Here is a 17,139-nt window from a genome sequence, read left to right as displayed (position 1 = left end):
AAAAAAAAAAAAAAAAAAAAAAAAAAAAAAAAAGAATGGAGATTTAAAACGCTTGTTTAATCTTCCTGCTGAAATATAACCAAAAATACCCATGTGCACAGCTTTGTAAGAGGATCTTAATGAATTACATACAGGAGGTACTTAAGATTGAACCCAGACCCTTCACACTGAGCTATAACTCTTAACACTTTGTATTTTTTCTTTTGAGACAGGGTCCTGCTAATTGCTCAGGCTGTGCTCAAACTTGTAATCTCCCTGTGTCAGTCCCAGAGTCCCAGAGTGCTGGGAATACTGGACCACGAGCCAGTAAGAAATATTTCTATTTGAGAGTACTGTATACACCTTGTATCTCTGCCATCAAAAAAAGTGGAACTTTGTGCCTCACAGGGTAACACATGCTAGTTGCCAGACAAAATCATTTCAGAATAGACATAAAAATGCCCTGTGGTAATTACTTTTCCCACAGACAATACCATTAATAATTATTCTTAACAGAGCTACTGCAGTAGCGCTGGTGACTAAATATAAGACATCTTTTTTTTTTCAGTCTAAAAGCAAGAGAAGAAATACAGTTGGGAACAAAACACTCCTCTGATTATTTGGGCTGAAAACAGAAGTCACTGCCTTCAGCCCTAAACGCAGAAAGCCACAAAGTGTGTAACACTGGAGTCTCAGCTCTCAAATTCCCACTTTTGGCAAGTCATTTAGCCTCTCTAGAAGTCCCTACCCTTCCCCTCCCTTCCCTTCCCTTCCCTTTCCTCCTTCCTTTTCTTTCTCTTTTTCTTTCTTTCTTTCTTTCTTTCTTTCTTTCTTTCTTTCTTTCTTTCTCTCTCTCTCTCTCTCTCTTTCTTTTTCTTTCTTTCTTTCTTTCTTTCTTTCTTTCTTTCTCTTTCTTTCTTTCTCTTTCTCTCTCTCTCTCTCTCTCTCTCTCTCTCTCTCTCTCTCTACTCTCTCTCTCTCTCTCTCTCTCTCTCTCTCTCTCTCTTTCTTTCTCTTTCTGTCTACCATGATCCCTAAAGAATCTGAAGCAGCTGGATTTCAGTCTAATTTTTTTTTAAATGAGGATAGAAATGAAAACATATTCACAAAAACACTTGGCCACGGCTGCTCATAGCCGGATTACATATAAGAGCTAGGAAGTGCAGACACCCAAATGCCCATCAACTCAGGGAATGATAAACCAAGTGAAGGATCACCCACGCAGTGGAGTATTAGCCACAAAAATGAAGTACTGCGTTTGTTAACATGGATGCTGGCCTGCAACATGGATGACTCGGAAAACCTTACGCTAAATGAAAGTAGCGGCTCAGAAGCCCACAAATTATAATCCACTCGTGTGAACGTCTGGAATAGGCAAATCTAACAGAAAAGTACACTTGTTGGAGGATGGGAGGTGGAGGAAGGAGGTGGGATTGAGGGCATCACTCTTTGGTGCTGTGAAAATGTTCTACAATTGATGGTAGTGATGGTTGCACAGCACTGTGAAAAGCATATACGTTATGTACTTGAAATGGGTATATGAACTCTGTTCAAATAAAGCTGTCTTAAAACCAAAGTAACTGATCAGAGCCCCGGGTCACCTCTAGCTCAGTCCTGCTTACCTGAGGTCTGGAAGTCTATCTCAATAGGATTGGAGAGACTGGTTGCTGCTTCCCGCCACAGGCTGTCCCTGACAGGTGACCAGGCTGTTACCATGCAGCGGTACAGTCCTGCGTCTGAGACCTGAGTTTGGTACATCCGATAGCGAAACTCATCCTCCCGCACTTTCTCTAACACAACACCATCTACCCGTGAGGCATCTGTCCAATTCTCCAGCTTCACTATGGCCTCCTGGTCCAGGGAGATGATGGGCTTCGTTTCATTGGGACTGGAGAAGTCCCCAACAGGCTTCTCAGCTGTGATGAGGACAGAGTAGCGTGGTGACTTAATATTCTTGGAAGATACTTTGCAAGTCATCTCAAATGTATTTCCTGCCGCAAAGACAGGCTTTTGCTGCCTTGCCTTCACCACAAGCACGGAATCTGGAATGAAGGACCAGAAGGAGGTCATTTTCAACAGGATCAGCGAAAGTGGTAAGTATCTAAAAGCAAAATGTCAAGGAAATAGGAGTTTATTTGCAAATTACCATGTAATAGCACTTAATGAAAAACTGGAAACTCAAAGGAAACTCATATATATCCCTAAGTGAGCTGAACACCACCATGCAGAAAGAATCAGTCTGAGACGATGTAGGGGTTGTAAGGAGAGAAGGAATGAACAGTGAGATTCAGTGATGTTCCGACTGTGGTTTGGAGGATTTTCAAGTCCTTGAGACATTTCACTGCGAGAGCGAATTCAAGGAGCTAAGGGCACCCTCAAGATGCATTAATGAGTTGGGGAACTCAAAACCTACGCCAGGGTTTTAGCTACACTGCTCAACCCTTCTGCCCTGAGCATCTGCTGAGTGCAGGGAAAGCACTCTGCTAGGCTAGCTTCGTGGAGGAGCGGAGCAAGGCGGAATCCTGGGATGGTAACATCACAGAATAGGTTCAGTACTAAGATGATGCAAGTGCACGCAACTGTAGGTTTAATCGCTTCCACTTGGTTTACACTTTAATTTCAGAGATGCTGTTTTAACATTTTGAGCCAGGTTCACTGGCTGCACCAACGTTAGGTTTCCATTTGCCTGTCAAAAACATAATCTCTAAGCATATATATGTTAGAATTCATCTATCACAATAGCACAACGTCAGGCATGTGGGAAGTACTTAAGTAGTTTTGAGTAGATAAGTAAATGCATTAGATCCAATCTTTTTATCCTTTAGTACACTGATTAATCTATAATCTGTGCAGTCATAAAATGAGAGTTTTACATTGGGTTTTCTTGAACACTAATTCCACCAAGCCTATTCGCAGAGCATGCAAGCTACGCTGTCTCTCTAGGATCACTCTTCGAGTTGGTCATCCATTTACTCATTGAACAAGTGCTTACTGAGAGCCTGCCACACTCTAGTTACTGGGAATACAACAGTAAACCAAGCATACAAAAAGTCCTTTGCTTTATGTGTTAGTGGAGGAAGACGACCAAAATAAATAAGTAAAATATGTGGTAAGGTTAGGTGGGGAGCATTTAAGGAGAAAACACAGAAAAGGAAAAAGGAAAGCAACAGAAAAGTACAGGGATATGTATAGGGGGGGCGCGATTTTAGGTAGAGTGGCCAAGCACATTCCCTCATAGAAGACACCATCTGACACAAGTCCTGAAGGAGGAGAGGGAGTGTGCCTTGCTTCCTCCTGGGGAAAAGCATTCCAGGCAGAGGGAACACACGTCCAGAGCTGGAAGGTAAGCACATGCCTGGAGGTCTGGGAATCTGGGAAAGTAGAGTGGTCCAAGAGAATAGGCATTGGGAAGAGTTGTGGATGAGGCCGGAATATAAGGGAGTCAAGTGCTATAGTCACTCAAGGCCACTGAAAGGACCCTGGGTTCTTCACTGAGCTCAGGAGCCTCTGAAGTTTGAAGATGAGGAGTTTCATGATGTGCCTTGTATTTAAGGGTTGTGCTTGCCTAGCATGAGTAAGGTACTGGATTCCATTACCAGTACCACACACCTCACACAAAAAGGAAAGAAGACTGGAGTGTCAAATGTGACTGTTTTGATCAGAACTACTAAAACAATGGAACTAGACAAGGTGACAGAAGACCAAAGACTGAAGAGAGCTGGCAGAGACCAGAAGCACCATTTTGAACAGAAGTTTGAAACGCTCATTAGACAAGCCTAAGTGTCAAGACAGCAACATGAACATTGAGTGCGGAATTCTGAAAAGGCCCCAGGGTAGAACTGTAAAGTTGGGAGTCACCGGTGTATAAAAGGTATTTGAATTCATGAAATTAGAAGAGGTGATTAAGGGAGCTGTTAAGAAGACTGGAAGTCCAAAGACTATTTCCTGAAGTTGTATAATACTTGAGGTTAGAGAAATCAACAGGAATCAGCAAAGCAGGCTGAGAAGCAGCACCAGTGAAGTCTGGAGAAACCTTGAAGAAGATGGTGTTCCACGAGGCAGAGGAAAAACCAAAGTCTTTCCAGAAGGAAGGAGCGATCACCTGTGTTAAATCCTGCCACGTCAAATAAGATGACTGACGAGTGGACTTTGTAATATGTTAATCCCTGGCAATCTTAAACTGTGCAGCAAGGGGGAAAAGCCTAATTACAGCAGGAACCAGAGAGAACAGGAGGAGAGAAATCGAATACATTAAATATAGATAAATCAAATACTATGGCTATGAAAGGAAAGATGATAATAGGAGAATAAGAGTTATGCAGAATGGAAAGATGGAGGCAAAAGATCAATATTAGTTTAGAAAAAGGCAAAGAGATTGAACCACAGGTTAATAGGTCAGTGGGAAAGGTCTAGAGGTGAGAGAAACACTGAAGACATAAAAGCAAGGTTCATGTTCAAGAGTAGTGAGAGGGCCTGGCCTTTGCAAGGAAATAATGCTGGATAACATAGGTTCAGCTCCTTGGGGTAGAGTATGCGGAAATTCTGATTGCTTTTTGGCGAAAGAGGAAATAGAGCCAACAGCTGATGGAGGAAGTCTGTAGAAGATGGTATACAAAAGTCACTTAGGAGTATGGGGAAGTAAATAAATGCTGAATGACTGCCAAGCCATGCTGAGAAGCCACTTGACACAATGATCACAGATTTGTAGTGAGACCGTTAACAATGTTGAAATTGTTTCCTCCAACCACATTTGGCTCTGCAGATGCATGTAGGGAGAGGCAGCATAAAGTTGGCTTTGAATGGGGTTGTGGTTTAGCCAGAGTACAGGGGAGTTATGGATAAATTCAAGGGAGTGATATGATTGGGAATTTAGGGTTGATAAGTGGTGACCACGTAACTCGTGCCACCTCCCACCCCTGGATACATCTGAGACCTCTTTCAGGTGCCATAGTAATTACAGAGAGATGGTTGGAGGTGGTGCGGTCACTGGGGGTGTAATGTGGAGGAGTACCTCTTGTCCCTAGCTCTTTCCCTCCCTCCCTGATTCCTGGCCGCCATGAGGCGAGCGGCTTTCCTCTGCCACACCTTTCTACTGCACGTTTCTGCTTCGCCACAGGTCTAAGTGATGAAGCCAGCAGACCATGGATTGAAATCTCTGAAACCAAGAGCCAAAGTCAACATTTTTCTCTTTTAAGTTGCTTTTCCCAGTATTTTGTCAAAGTGATGGAAAGCTGCCAAATGCTACTGTTTAATGGAAGAAAGAGAAAAACATTCAGACACAGGGTTCAGGAGACCGGAGGTTCTGCCCAATGACAGTGAGTTGCAGGGCAGCCTTTTTGGCACTGGGAGTACATACAGGACAGGCAGTAGTTACTAAGTGGAAAGAGGGCGTGGAGAGTCATATGGTGACTATGGGCATCGTATTCCTTCCTAGTGAATGTGCACCTGAGAAATACAACACAATGACTTCAGCAAAATCAAAACAAAACGAAAATGGATAGCGAACAGAATAAAGCTCCCACCTTCGGATGCCCAAAATACACTGACAGGTTTGGAGACCACGTCCTTGCTCTTCACCCAGCTGTTGTTCCGCTGTTTGGTCCACGCGGATACCACACAGTAGTAACTGCCTCTGTCCTCCTCTGTAGTCCTTTGGATCCGGAAGTTGAATGTGTCTTTGTGTGCCTTAGAAAAAATAAACTCTCCATCTCGGGCCCGCTGCTTGCCCCTCTCTCCGTATCTCAGTGTCCAGTCCCCATCCATGACTGCGAGGAGCTCATGGGCCACCACGCTGTCGCTGCGCCGGTTCGCTGTGTAGTACCACGACACGGTGAAACGGACACTCGCCTCCAAGTTCTTCAAGTCCATGACCTGGCAGCCCAGCTCAGTGGGATCGTCTGAAAACCCAGGGACCTTAGAAGCATTCAGGTGCACCTGATAGTCTGGTTCTGAAGAGGAGAGGGAGAGTCCAGGATTAAAAAAATAAAAATAATCAGAGCAGCATACAGAGAATTAGCCAAAGGAATGAGACAAAAACTGCTCCTGCTCTGAAAAATTAAACTCCCGATCTTTCCAACACTGGGACAGAAATCAAAGACTACACTGCATGGGACGCATTCTAGGAGTGTTGCTACAAAACATGTAAGACACGTCTATCCCCTGCCCCAGCCCAAGAAAACTCCCAAGGCTGGAAGTTAAATGTCTTGAATCAGAACCCTGACCCTTCCACAGGACTGGAGTCAGCTGTCGGTTTCTGCAGAGAGTTAAGTCTTTAAGAAGATCTTGTAAGACATGCAGTGTCCATGTACTACCAAGCAAGACCATAAGCTTTCAAAGCTCCCACTGGAATAGTATCAGAAGAACATTCCACAACTTGAGGCCCACCAGTCCACCATGGCTCACGTTCCCGATACCCTGTGCTACATCCCAATGGCCCTCATGTCATCTCCCTACATATTCTTAATCTCAGTTTGCCATACCTTGGACTCATTTGCCGAGTCTGCATTCAGCCAACACACACCCCCACTAAGGTGGGCATGGTAGCGCATACCTGTAATCCGGCACTCATCAAGACCAGCCTCAACTTAGTAGCAAGACCCTGTCTCAAAAAACAAAAATGATACCCCCACCCTCAAACTCCCCAAAGGGAGTTACTTTCACTGCCACAAGTAACTCAGTCTACAGCTCTGCTGAACTGGAAACCATCTTCTCAGAAACTCGTGACCACTCACTTCCCTGCCTGGCCCAAATTCCCATCAAAGGTGGGAGGAAAGCTAGTGTTCTCAGCATGTCCCCTGCCTGTGTCACCATCCTTCTGTTCTCTTGTAAGAAAAGAATTCCTCTTTCCTTTGACATGTATTGTATGGACTTAATCCATTTCTCCACACTTTTGTCTTCACTGGCCCTGAAGCCTCCTGCACAGTTGCCCAGGACCTGATATGAGAGCTCCTTTGTGACCTCCTTCCCTCTCCCTCCCCTCTCGGCCGTGACCACTAATTACCTGGGGTTTTCCCACTGCTAGTCTCATGCCACTCACGCGCTCCGCTTGGGATGTCCCACCAAGGTCCACTCGTTCTTGAATGGCACCTGGGTCCTGCGTCCTGGTTGCCAGGGTGACACTTTCTTTGTGTTCCCACATGTATTCTTCTGTAACAACTGTCCATTTCATTACTCTTTGCTTGAGAGCCTCATCACCAAGCTCCAAATATACTGCTCTGTATATAGTAGGGACTCAATTTATGGTTGGTCCCTTCATGCTAAGGTTTTTTAGAGAAGGCTACCTTATTCTTTTGTTTTTCGTTTTTGTTTTTTTGAGACAATGTCTCACCATGTAGTTGAGACTGACCTGGAATTCACTATGTAGCCCAGGCTGGTCTCGAACTCACAGCGATCCTCCTGCCTCAGCCTCCCAAGTGCTGGGATTACAGGCATGTGCCACCACGCCTGGCAAGGCTACCTTATTCTTCTATGACACTTTGCCTTCTAGGAGAAAAATAATTCTACCTCATTAGAAACTTCCATTTGCTAACACTATTAATATCTTCATTTGCATCACCTTCCTCGGTTTAGTTTTATTTAATATTGCTTTTATTTATGACTCATACAAATTATAAATTGCTGAGGTCAAGGAACTGTTCTTTTGTGATTTATACTTCCAATGAAATTTATAACATTATGACTTTTCCAGGAATGATTCACTGGGCCAGGAAATGGGAAAGAACTCAAAATCCTAATCCCCTCAAATGTCATCTTCACAAGCGTTTACCTGTGAGTGAAGCAGGACTCCGGCGTAGGATGTTAAACTACTGTGACTCCTGCTGGCCTTGGAGCACACAACATGGACCCTGGAGAAACACACAGGCTGCTGGAGTGGCAGGACCTGCACAGCTTCTGGGCTCATTTCACAGGCGAGTCACCTGGCTGAGATCACCCGGCTGAGGCGTGGCCCCTAGCAGGCAACAACTGACTGTGGGACACAAAGCATCGGCACACACGCACACCACTGTGTGTGTAAGGCCTAGAAGGCTCCAGTCACCCCACAGCCTTCCCGTGGATGACGCAGACCCAAAGCAGATCAGCACAGCTGGGTTCATCACACATCTGTGCATGCGGCAAGATCACCTCCTCGTGCTGTCCAGACTGCCCGGAACGTGCGATGGCAGCCGCCCACAGACAGCAGCAATAGCAGCAGCTGATCCCCCTGCGGCCTCAAGTCCATCTCAGGGCAATGCGCAGGACCCTCCCCTAAGGCTTTCCTGTGTGTCAGCGCATAAATCTGAACACACGGAGGCCACACAGAGCAGTGGCGAGGCTGGAGGTCTGGAGGCAGGCTGGGTTCGAGGCCCGGCTCTAACACAGTGTGACCTTGGGCAGATGAGTTACTCTCGCTGGTTAATCACCTGCAAACTTGGGATAATAACTGTAACTATACCTCATAATATTACTGTGAGGATTAAGAAAATACATGTAAAATGCTTACACTGGTACATGTGTGGGGTATACCTATGTATACCTATGTACAGATATATCTGCCCCCATATATATATATATACACACACACACACACACACATACATACACACATGTACACATTCACATACTTTTTTTGGTACCAGGGATTGAACTCGGGTCCTTGCGCTTATGAGGCAGGTGCCGGAACCACTGAGCTAAATCTCCGGCCCCAGATATACATATTTGTAAATTACTATTCATGATTGCCATGGAGCTCAACAAAAGGTCAACAACCTGTCCACATGGCTCAAAGGTCGGAGACTTAGACCCAGGGCTGTATTGTATCACCTTTTCTGAAGAAAAATCTTCATATTTCAGATGAAATAAATTTATTATCTTCTGGCCTGGGGATATAGCTCAGTAATGTTGCTGCCTGCCTTTCAAGGGCAAGGTCCTGTGTTTGATCCCCAGTACCAAAAAAAAAAAAAAAAATTACTATCTTCTAAACTGTATTTTCTAAGTTCCACTGGGAGACATGATAATTTTTAGGAACATGAAATGCTGTGCTGGCAACACCACTGCAAAGCTACTCCCACAGGAATCTGCCCCCAAAGACAGCTTCGGACAGACCCCCACCCCAGCCTGACTGAAAATGCCATGGGCTACCTGTGGTGACTTCTCGTCTGTCCCCTAACAGCTTATGTACTCTTTAATAATAAACACTTCTATCTTTTATGGTTTGCTTCCCTATGCACAGTCTTCCAAAGTGGCCCCTTTTCAAAGGCTGTTAAAATTGTGAAGAAAAATGGCAGATGCTCCTTGAAGCATTATTCACAATATCCAAGGTGTGGACCCATCAATGATAAAGAAAATGTGGTATACCTACACGCACGAAATTATCTTTCAGCTCGCTAGGTATGTGGCACACACCTGTAATCCTAGCTATGAGGAGGCTGGGCCAGGCGGACTGCAAGTTTGAGGCCAGCCTGGGCAACTTAGTCTTAAAATATAGTAAAAAGGGGTGGCAGCACAGTTCAGTGGTGGAACACTGGTTTATCATGTGTGTATGTCTCTGGGTTCAACACACAGTACCAAAAAGGAGCAGGAGAAGGGGGAGACGAAAAAAATAAGGGAAATGAACCTAGAAAATATTACGGTAAATGAAATAAGCCAGGCACAGAGAGACAAATACTGTACAACTTCATTTGTGTGTAGAACCACAAAAAGTCAAACGGATAGAAGCAGAGTAAAATAATGGTTACTAGGGGGTTGGGGGTAGGGGAGAGGCAGACACTGGTCAAAGGACACACGATTTCTGCCAGACAAGAGGACTAAGTCCATGAGTTTATCACACAACTGGGTGACTAGTTAACGGTGTACTGTACAAAGGAACTTGAAAAGTGCTACGAGGACAGGCCTTAAAGGGTCTTACTACCAAAAAGGATGAACATATCAGGTAACAAGTTCACTGAATTTAGCCATTTTACAATGCATACATGTATCAGAACGTACCATAAATATATTCAATTTTAATTTGTCAATAAAAAAAGATGGTAGTAAAGCAGTTACAGGAGTTAGCGGCCAGCCCATGAACTCAGGGAAGTTCTGTCTGAGCAGCTCTCCCGACCTCCAAGCCCTCTCTGGACACACCCCAAAGTTCACCGCTCCACGCTTCCTTGGGCTCCAGACTAGGAGCGTCTCTGCGGGCACCCACGCCAGGCCCACTCACAGCCCAGTCCGCCTCACAGCGCGACCTCCTCCGCCAGCCAACGCGTCACACACACATGACACCCTGCTCCCAAGGCCGCCGGCTTCTCCAGGCCGGCTCTCCCGTGACGGTTCCTGGGCCGCTCATCTCCTGGTTGCCTCAGCTTGAAACGCGTGCCACCGCCAACCTCCCCTCTTCCCTCTGACCCTCGACTGTGTCCCACACTGCCTGCTCGGTTCCCTTTTGCTTCCCCTGTTCCCACGCCTGACTCGCGGTAGACACTCAACAGAGGTTTGAGTCACAGAGAAAGCCTGGTGCGCACATCCTCTCCCTGCCTCCAGCCCATTGTAGTGGCCTCTCAGCGCCACCTCCAGGCCACGATCATCTGTGGTAGGGCAGCTCTTGCATTCCCAGCGGCCTTCGCCAGCCTCTACTTCCTTCAGACAGCTTCTCTCACCACTCTAGCGCCTCATTCCCTCCACCCGCTGCCTTCCGGCCGCTTCCTGTGCCTCAGCACCTGGGACACCTGCTCTATCAGTCGTTGAAGAAATGACTGAACAAATTCTCCCGTCCTCCTCCACCCTCTGTCATGAAATGGATCCGTTTACAAGCTACAAGTCTAAGTAGAGAGAAACAAGAGTGGAGGAAAGAAAGTGTGCATCTGCTTACAGGAATCTCACCTTGAGGCCCTGTCAGCCTGGCAGCACTGACAAAAATCTCTTCATTGTCTTTAGTGGTTATTCTTCTCCCCTTCTCCATTAAAACTAACCCTAGCTTTACTGCAAAGACAGAACGAAAAGGCGGATTCTTGACTTGTGAGCATACAAAATGCAGGCTTGCTCACCAGCCTTGAAGGTCACCTTGAGACTTCCACTCAGAGAAACAGGATTCTACCCGCGGTCAGATGGTAGAGTATGGGCGAATTCTTAGCTCTCTTTTTTAATGTTGGTGCATGTGGAGAAACCGTCCTTTCATGTTGTCTCACAATTTTAGAAATGGTTTGCCGAGATCATGCCTTCTCAAGGCCCCTCATGTGCACGGCTGCTCAGTGCAGCCTCTCCCCGAAGAGGACGCCTGCTTTGAATGCAGGCAGCACACCGCACCTCCGCTTCTCATTCAGCAGGTGTTCGCAGAGATCCACCTGCCAGCTCCCCGCCCTCTGGGGATTCCACCCGAGCACTGCCTTGAACTTGAGTCATCCGTATGTATGCCTCATGGACCCTCTGCAGGACTTGCTGAACTGAACTGAATGTAATATTTTGCATAAAAATGCTCATATTTGTCACAAGCATTTCACCAGTGATTACAGCTACATTCTGCTTGATCTCATCAAGAAATCAGCTAAGAATGCAATTGGTGGTTATGTTGAAAAAATGCTTATCAGTTAAGATGCATGCTGAAGTATTTAACAGTAAAATGATATGATGTCTGGGATATCTTTTATGCTCTTGCAGATTAAAAAAGCGCACGTGTGAGTGTGTGTGTGAGCGTGTTCGTGCGCATGTATGGTTGTGTGCACGTGTGGGTGCACACACATGTATGCCCAGGGAAGGGTAGAGAGATGAAATAAGATCAGCAAAATATTGATGGCTGTTGAAGCTGGTGGTTATTTCTGCTACTGTAAACATTCACAAATTTGTTTCTAAAGGTTGGGAACAAACAACCCCCCTCACTAGAAGCTGTTTCACAGAACACTGAGGTCTGTCAAGATGTGACACCACTAACATTCAGAGGATCAGGATGTGGACCCCAGGAAGGCATCTGCTAGTGTGTATATATATCCTCTCTGAAGCCATGAACTCTGAGAAGGCGATCTGCTCCAAAATAAAGACTTTTTGTAAAAAAAAAAAAATTTGTCACCAAAGTCCTCTGTTACAACTTCTAAAAGAATGAAAAGCTTTCATGACATCTACTTGTAAAATCCAGTATTTTGTGGCTACTGTGTACAGGAACCTGGCCTAAAGGTTTTCACGTACACTTTCTACCTTTACTCTCACAATTCTCTAAGGGCAACAAGTATCGTTATCCCAATTTTGCAGTAATAATGGTAATAATAATGGTGGTTATCAAGGGCTTTCTGCATGTCAGGTACCATTCTATTTGCTTCTTGCATGTTTGCTTAATCTTTGTAACAAACTTATGAGACTGGTACTATTTTCATATACACTTCTAAATAAACAATAACAAAAGCAAGAATAAAGCCTGAAGGAGCCGAGTTGGGAAACTAAGGACTTTCACAGTGTGTGTGAACAGAGTTTTAACTCAAGGCCTGGCTCCCTCTACAGTCACACTGTCCAAGCTCGTTTCACATCCCACCATCAGTATTTTCTCAAAGCCTGTGGCTTCTCAGAAGACCAGAGTGATGATGGCCATGGAGGACCTAACCCCAACTGCATACTGTGGGGCTGCTGTAACAACCCCTCTGAACTCAGGTACCTTGGTACAGCTCATGAGATGAACTAGATGCACGATGAGTTAGAGGAAGTAGGAGAAGCAAGACCCGAGCTCTGGGTACTTTACTTCTTTGAACTGGACAGATACTTCAGATGCAGCTGAGTATATGGACCAATTGTCCTTCAGCTGCTACGATCATCATTTTATAACAATTCTCTAACAAAGATGGCTATACATAAGGAACTTATGCCCATCAGAGCAGAGCCACGATCATGAAGATGCAATCAGCACTGGCCATTTCAGAGCAGCCAAAATACCATCATTTGCATGGAACGCCTATGTCCTATACCCAAAGCAAGCAGTTATTCTTTGTCCTCACTTACTTTCCCACTGGAGTAACAATAAATTTCCAGATTCAGTGGCAGGGCAGGAAAGGACTGGGTGTGGTCAGTTCAGCCTTTTCCCTAGCTCCTCTGGGACACATTCCTAGTTCCTCCATGTCCTAAGACACAGTCCTATGTCCTGCTTGATTAAGAACTTGGTACAGAAGACCTTCAAACACTAATAAATCACGACCACCACCAAAAGAATGTGCTGAGCACTGACGCGTTAGGTACTGTGTGTATAAAGGTACTTTATAGGCACTGCCTTACTATACCCAGAAAACCAAAGCTTACAAATGTTAAGCAAAACACACCCAAGACCACACACCTAGAAGATGGTAGTGTGTGACTCGATATGGGTCTCCCCAGTTGCTATGCTTGACCACATGCTTTCTGCTTTTAGGAATAACCCTAGATAGGCAACTGACAACAGCACTCTAAAAAACACTACAGATCTGAATATTGTCTCTCATGGATGGCACAGAACTCTGAGGTTTCTGCTATGCACTTAGCAGATTAACAGCTACTTTTAAAGAAAAATGATTACCTTCTTCTCTGGGATGCTGCTGGAAGAGGGGACAGTCCTCCTTCGGTGGGGAAGCATGCTAATGAGGTTCTTAAGATTGAACAGCGCAGCCCAGCCAGCGCTGCCTCCCCCACCCATTCTAAGCCCCATGGAACTCTCTCCAATTAACACCTCAGAAATCTGGTACTTCGGGCAGAGAGCGCAATCCTGAGCTGGTTAGCATCCAACTCTTGCCAAAGGCTCATTAAGACATCTGATAGCAGAGAAGATGACTTAATGTGCAGGTTAACCAGGCTAAGCTTTAGCCATATACTAAATTGGATCAACACAAAGCAACTTTTGTCCCCCACAGCAATTCAGCTTCTTGCAGTAACGCCTCCACACACTCAAGATTTATGCCCTCAGCTTTTAGAGAGAGTGGATGTAAGAAACATCCATTTAAACAATCATTTAGGGCCTTTTGTAAAAGAACAGTCAAAAGCACTGTCCATTATGTTATCCAGTGTCCCTGGAATGAAAAAGCACATACATGATAAATTCAGTGCCAAGAAAAAGTTTGTCTTTCTCAAAGAGTTTATGTTTTCTTTCTTCAGAGAAGTGCATAATCACGTCTCTTCAAATCTTCAGAGGCAAATTCAGCCACTAATTTATCCCAATCACTTTGTGATATGTACTCTTAGAATTTTTTTACCCCTTTTGATCTTGATTTTATTTTTATGTCGCCTGCTTTGTGCTTCATTTTGCAAGCAAACTTGAATCTTTTTCCCTTTCAAAGTAGGACATACATCCTAAGTAAGAGGCTTTTTTTTTTCACCTTTAAAAAAAAAATCCTCCCCATCCTAGAATCAGCCTGATTTGTCAGGCCTGCTCACAGTCCTGCCCTTATGCCTGCCCAGTTAACTCAAACAGACCCCAAGCAGCTGTAGCCACGTATGCACCTCAGCACACTGAGGTGGGGCCAAGGAGGACAAGGATGGCCTGGCTCCTAGGACTCTGCTCTGGCATCTCAGGAGCCAAGCTGATTCTCAAGGCCAAAGATGTTTCCACATAGATGAAAATGCTGAGAACATGGGCCATAAATTCGCTCCAGGCCACTCTAAAGATCTCTTTTGAAACAAAGTATTATCCACCAAGAGTGATTCTGTTTTCTAAAGATGGCTGTAGCATTTACCACACTACAGGTCCTTCTTCCCCGTAACTTTGTTGCCATTAAGGGAATATCTGGCTGGCTACACCGGTAAGGGGGTCTCTTCCATCTCTTTGAACTGATGTGACCTCTGGATGGTGCTGACTAGTAGAACACAGCAGAAACAACAAAGTACTGGTCTCAGGCACTGCCTTTAATCAGTTCAACAACTTCTTCTTCCTACCTCTTGGAAGGCAGCCACCATGTCAGAGTGTGACAACCCTTAAACTTTTCTGAGAGAAGCTCAAGCCCAAGATCAGGATGAAAGTCTACAAGAAAGCCACCTAGAAGGGATCCCTAACCCTAGATGTCCCTGCTGTCGCTATGTGCATTAGAGAAGAACTGAGTCTTTCCCTAATTCCTGATCCTAAGATTATAAGCAAAATACAAAGCAGTGGTTTTCAGATAGGGTAAAGAGACAGCAGCTGATTGGATTAAATTTTTAATACACATAAAGTTCCTAGCCCAGTGCCTGTCACACAGTAAGTTCTCGATAAATTGTGTAATTATTATTGTTGATCTGACAGGTGACAAAGGTGAATTTTATGTTCTACTCATATGGGGATCCAGCTTTCTTAAGAATGCTTCTGTGACATTACGCAGTCATACAACCTAAGGCGAACTTATATTTGGCAAGCCACCTACATTTCTGTTTTGTTTTGTTTTCTTTCTGGTCACTTCTCTGCTTCTTCACGAGCCCCCAGCTGTATCTGGCAGGGAGCGCATATGCACATATATACACATTCTGTTTCCAGAGACAACTGTTTAGGGTTGGGACAGGCACTTCAGCTTCTGGGCAGAAAATGTAGTGTGGAGATCCTGACTAAGTGTCTGCTACTGAACTCATGCCCGGCTCGGCTCCTGACAAGTGTCCAAGCAGCTGCAGGCTGTGAGTCATAGGCACAGGGAAGAGGGAGTAGAAGAAGAAAGGGGAAGAATGCAGTTGTTTTTATAACACCCTCCTGGTAGTTTGCTCATGTGCAATTATCTCTGAATACCCTACAACTTGAACATGACTATTTGCAATTCTGTTTCCCTATGCACATATTTTAACATTACCAATATCTATTGAGTACTGAGCCTGTGCAAAGCTTTGGGGCAGGTTCCGGGCTCTGTGTCCATTGCCTTTTCCAGTCAGGGAAAAGCACACTGCTGATTTTGATGACAATGGTGCTGGCACTCCACAGGAAAACAATGACAGGATCCTTAGGATAATAATGGAGCCTTTTCCACAACTGAGCCTCTTTATTTCTTCTCACTCTCTGGAGAACATAGCCACCAACAAATCCCTTCCAGTTAAAAGAACCCATTCCCTCCCAGAGCTCCCCTCCTGATGTCTGACAGTCCCTGAACCTCCCCCCGAGGCATGCTGGGATCAATACATGAATACTTCAAAGCAGCCCTCAAATTGGACTGCAGGCAGCACTTAAAAAAAAAAAAAAAATCCTCGAGCTGGGATTCAGAATTTGGAGGAGGAGGGAAGGGAAAGGAGAGCCAGCACGGGATTTGACAGTGCCACACAATGCACTGAGGATCAGAGCTGTGAGACAAATTCAGCTCTAGAGATGAAAAAATCTTTCGGTGCTGACAACATCTGTTTTATTTTGAAGGTTGCTAAGGAGAGCTCTAGCTGGGCCAACATTGTTCCACTTCAGTACTTCAGAGTGAGTCTCTTGCACAAGGTTCAGACGGCACGAATAAAAGCTCACCAGATAAACCTTGCTCTTTTTACTTCGCAGATATCAAAAGATCACTTTGCTAACAGGTATGACCAACACCCCGCCTAGTCTCGGCTGCAATTGGACTGCCCCTTTTGCTTTTGCTGCTTACTCTGATTACTCTTCTCCCTGCCCCCTCTGTCCCCACTCATCAAACCACCATCTTTGCCAAATAAAGGTTTATTAGGGACAAACAGACAGTAGAGGCACCACTAACCCAAGAGAATATTTTCATGCAGAGACAAGGAAGAGCTAAGTGGGAGCTGCATGTCATAGCAGGACGGAGTGTAGCATCAGAGCAGGAAATCGCTTCCTGGCCTTTAAAGATCTGTTTTGGCTCCTAATAACTGAAGCGACATCAAATGCCTGATTAGGCCCTAAGCACTTATGGAACAGTCGAGAGACCGTACTCAAAGCAGGAAAGGCCCCGAAAGGTGGACCCATCTCATCACGTCAGCGGGAAGTGAGGCTCTCCACAACCCACCCCTTCTAAATTTACCTGTGATTACAAGCCACTCACAGAAATCTGGAAAAGCTAGCATACACTTTACTCAGTAGGTAAATATGTAGGAAAAAAAAATGGAGAAAACAAGAGCTCCTGTGTATGACCTTTATACATGGCAGAAGTTGCTCTGAAATGAGTGAGTCTGCTTCTCACTGTTGGTGTTGTGCCTGGGCTGGGAGAGTGCCCAAGAGGAGCTCAGGGAAGCAGGAAGGTCTCTACATGTAACTGGCATCTGCAAATAAAATCATTTTGTGATTTTATGGCATTAGGTTAAAAAAAAAAAAAAAAA

General features: G+C 45.1%; 1 protein-coding gene across 1 annotated transcript in view; it reads right to left on the bottom strand.

The window, feature by feature from the left end:
* Nucleotides 1–17,139, bottom strand: part of Ptgfrn (prostaglandin F2 receptor inhibitor) — a 65,704-nt gene that overhangs the window by 21,795 nt on the left and 26,770 nt on the right. The window contains exons 6-7 of the mRNA XM_010631300.2: nt 5,502–5,927; nt 1,602–2,021 (exon numbers count right to left, since the gene is read on the bottom strand). Coding sequence (XP_010629602.1) covers nt 1,602–2,021; nt 5,502–5,927 — 846 coding nt within the window. The remainder of the gene's footprint in view (nt 1–1,601; nt 2,022–5,501; nt 5,928–17,139) is intronic.

Source organism: Fukomys damarensis, unplaced genomic scaffold (genome assembly GCF_012274545.1).
Source record: "Fukomys damarensis isolate Sample0158 unplaced genomic scaffold, DMR_v1.0_HiC HiC_scaffold_33, whole genome shotgun sequence".
Classification (NCBI taxonomy): Eukaryota; Metazoa; Chordata; class Mammalia; order Rodentia; family Bathyergidae; genus Fukomys; species Fukomys damarensis.
Note: the sequence above shows the minus strand (reverse complement) of the source record. Positions and strands in the feature narration are given on the sequence as shown.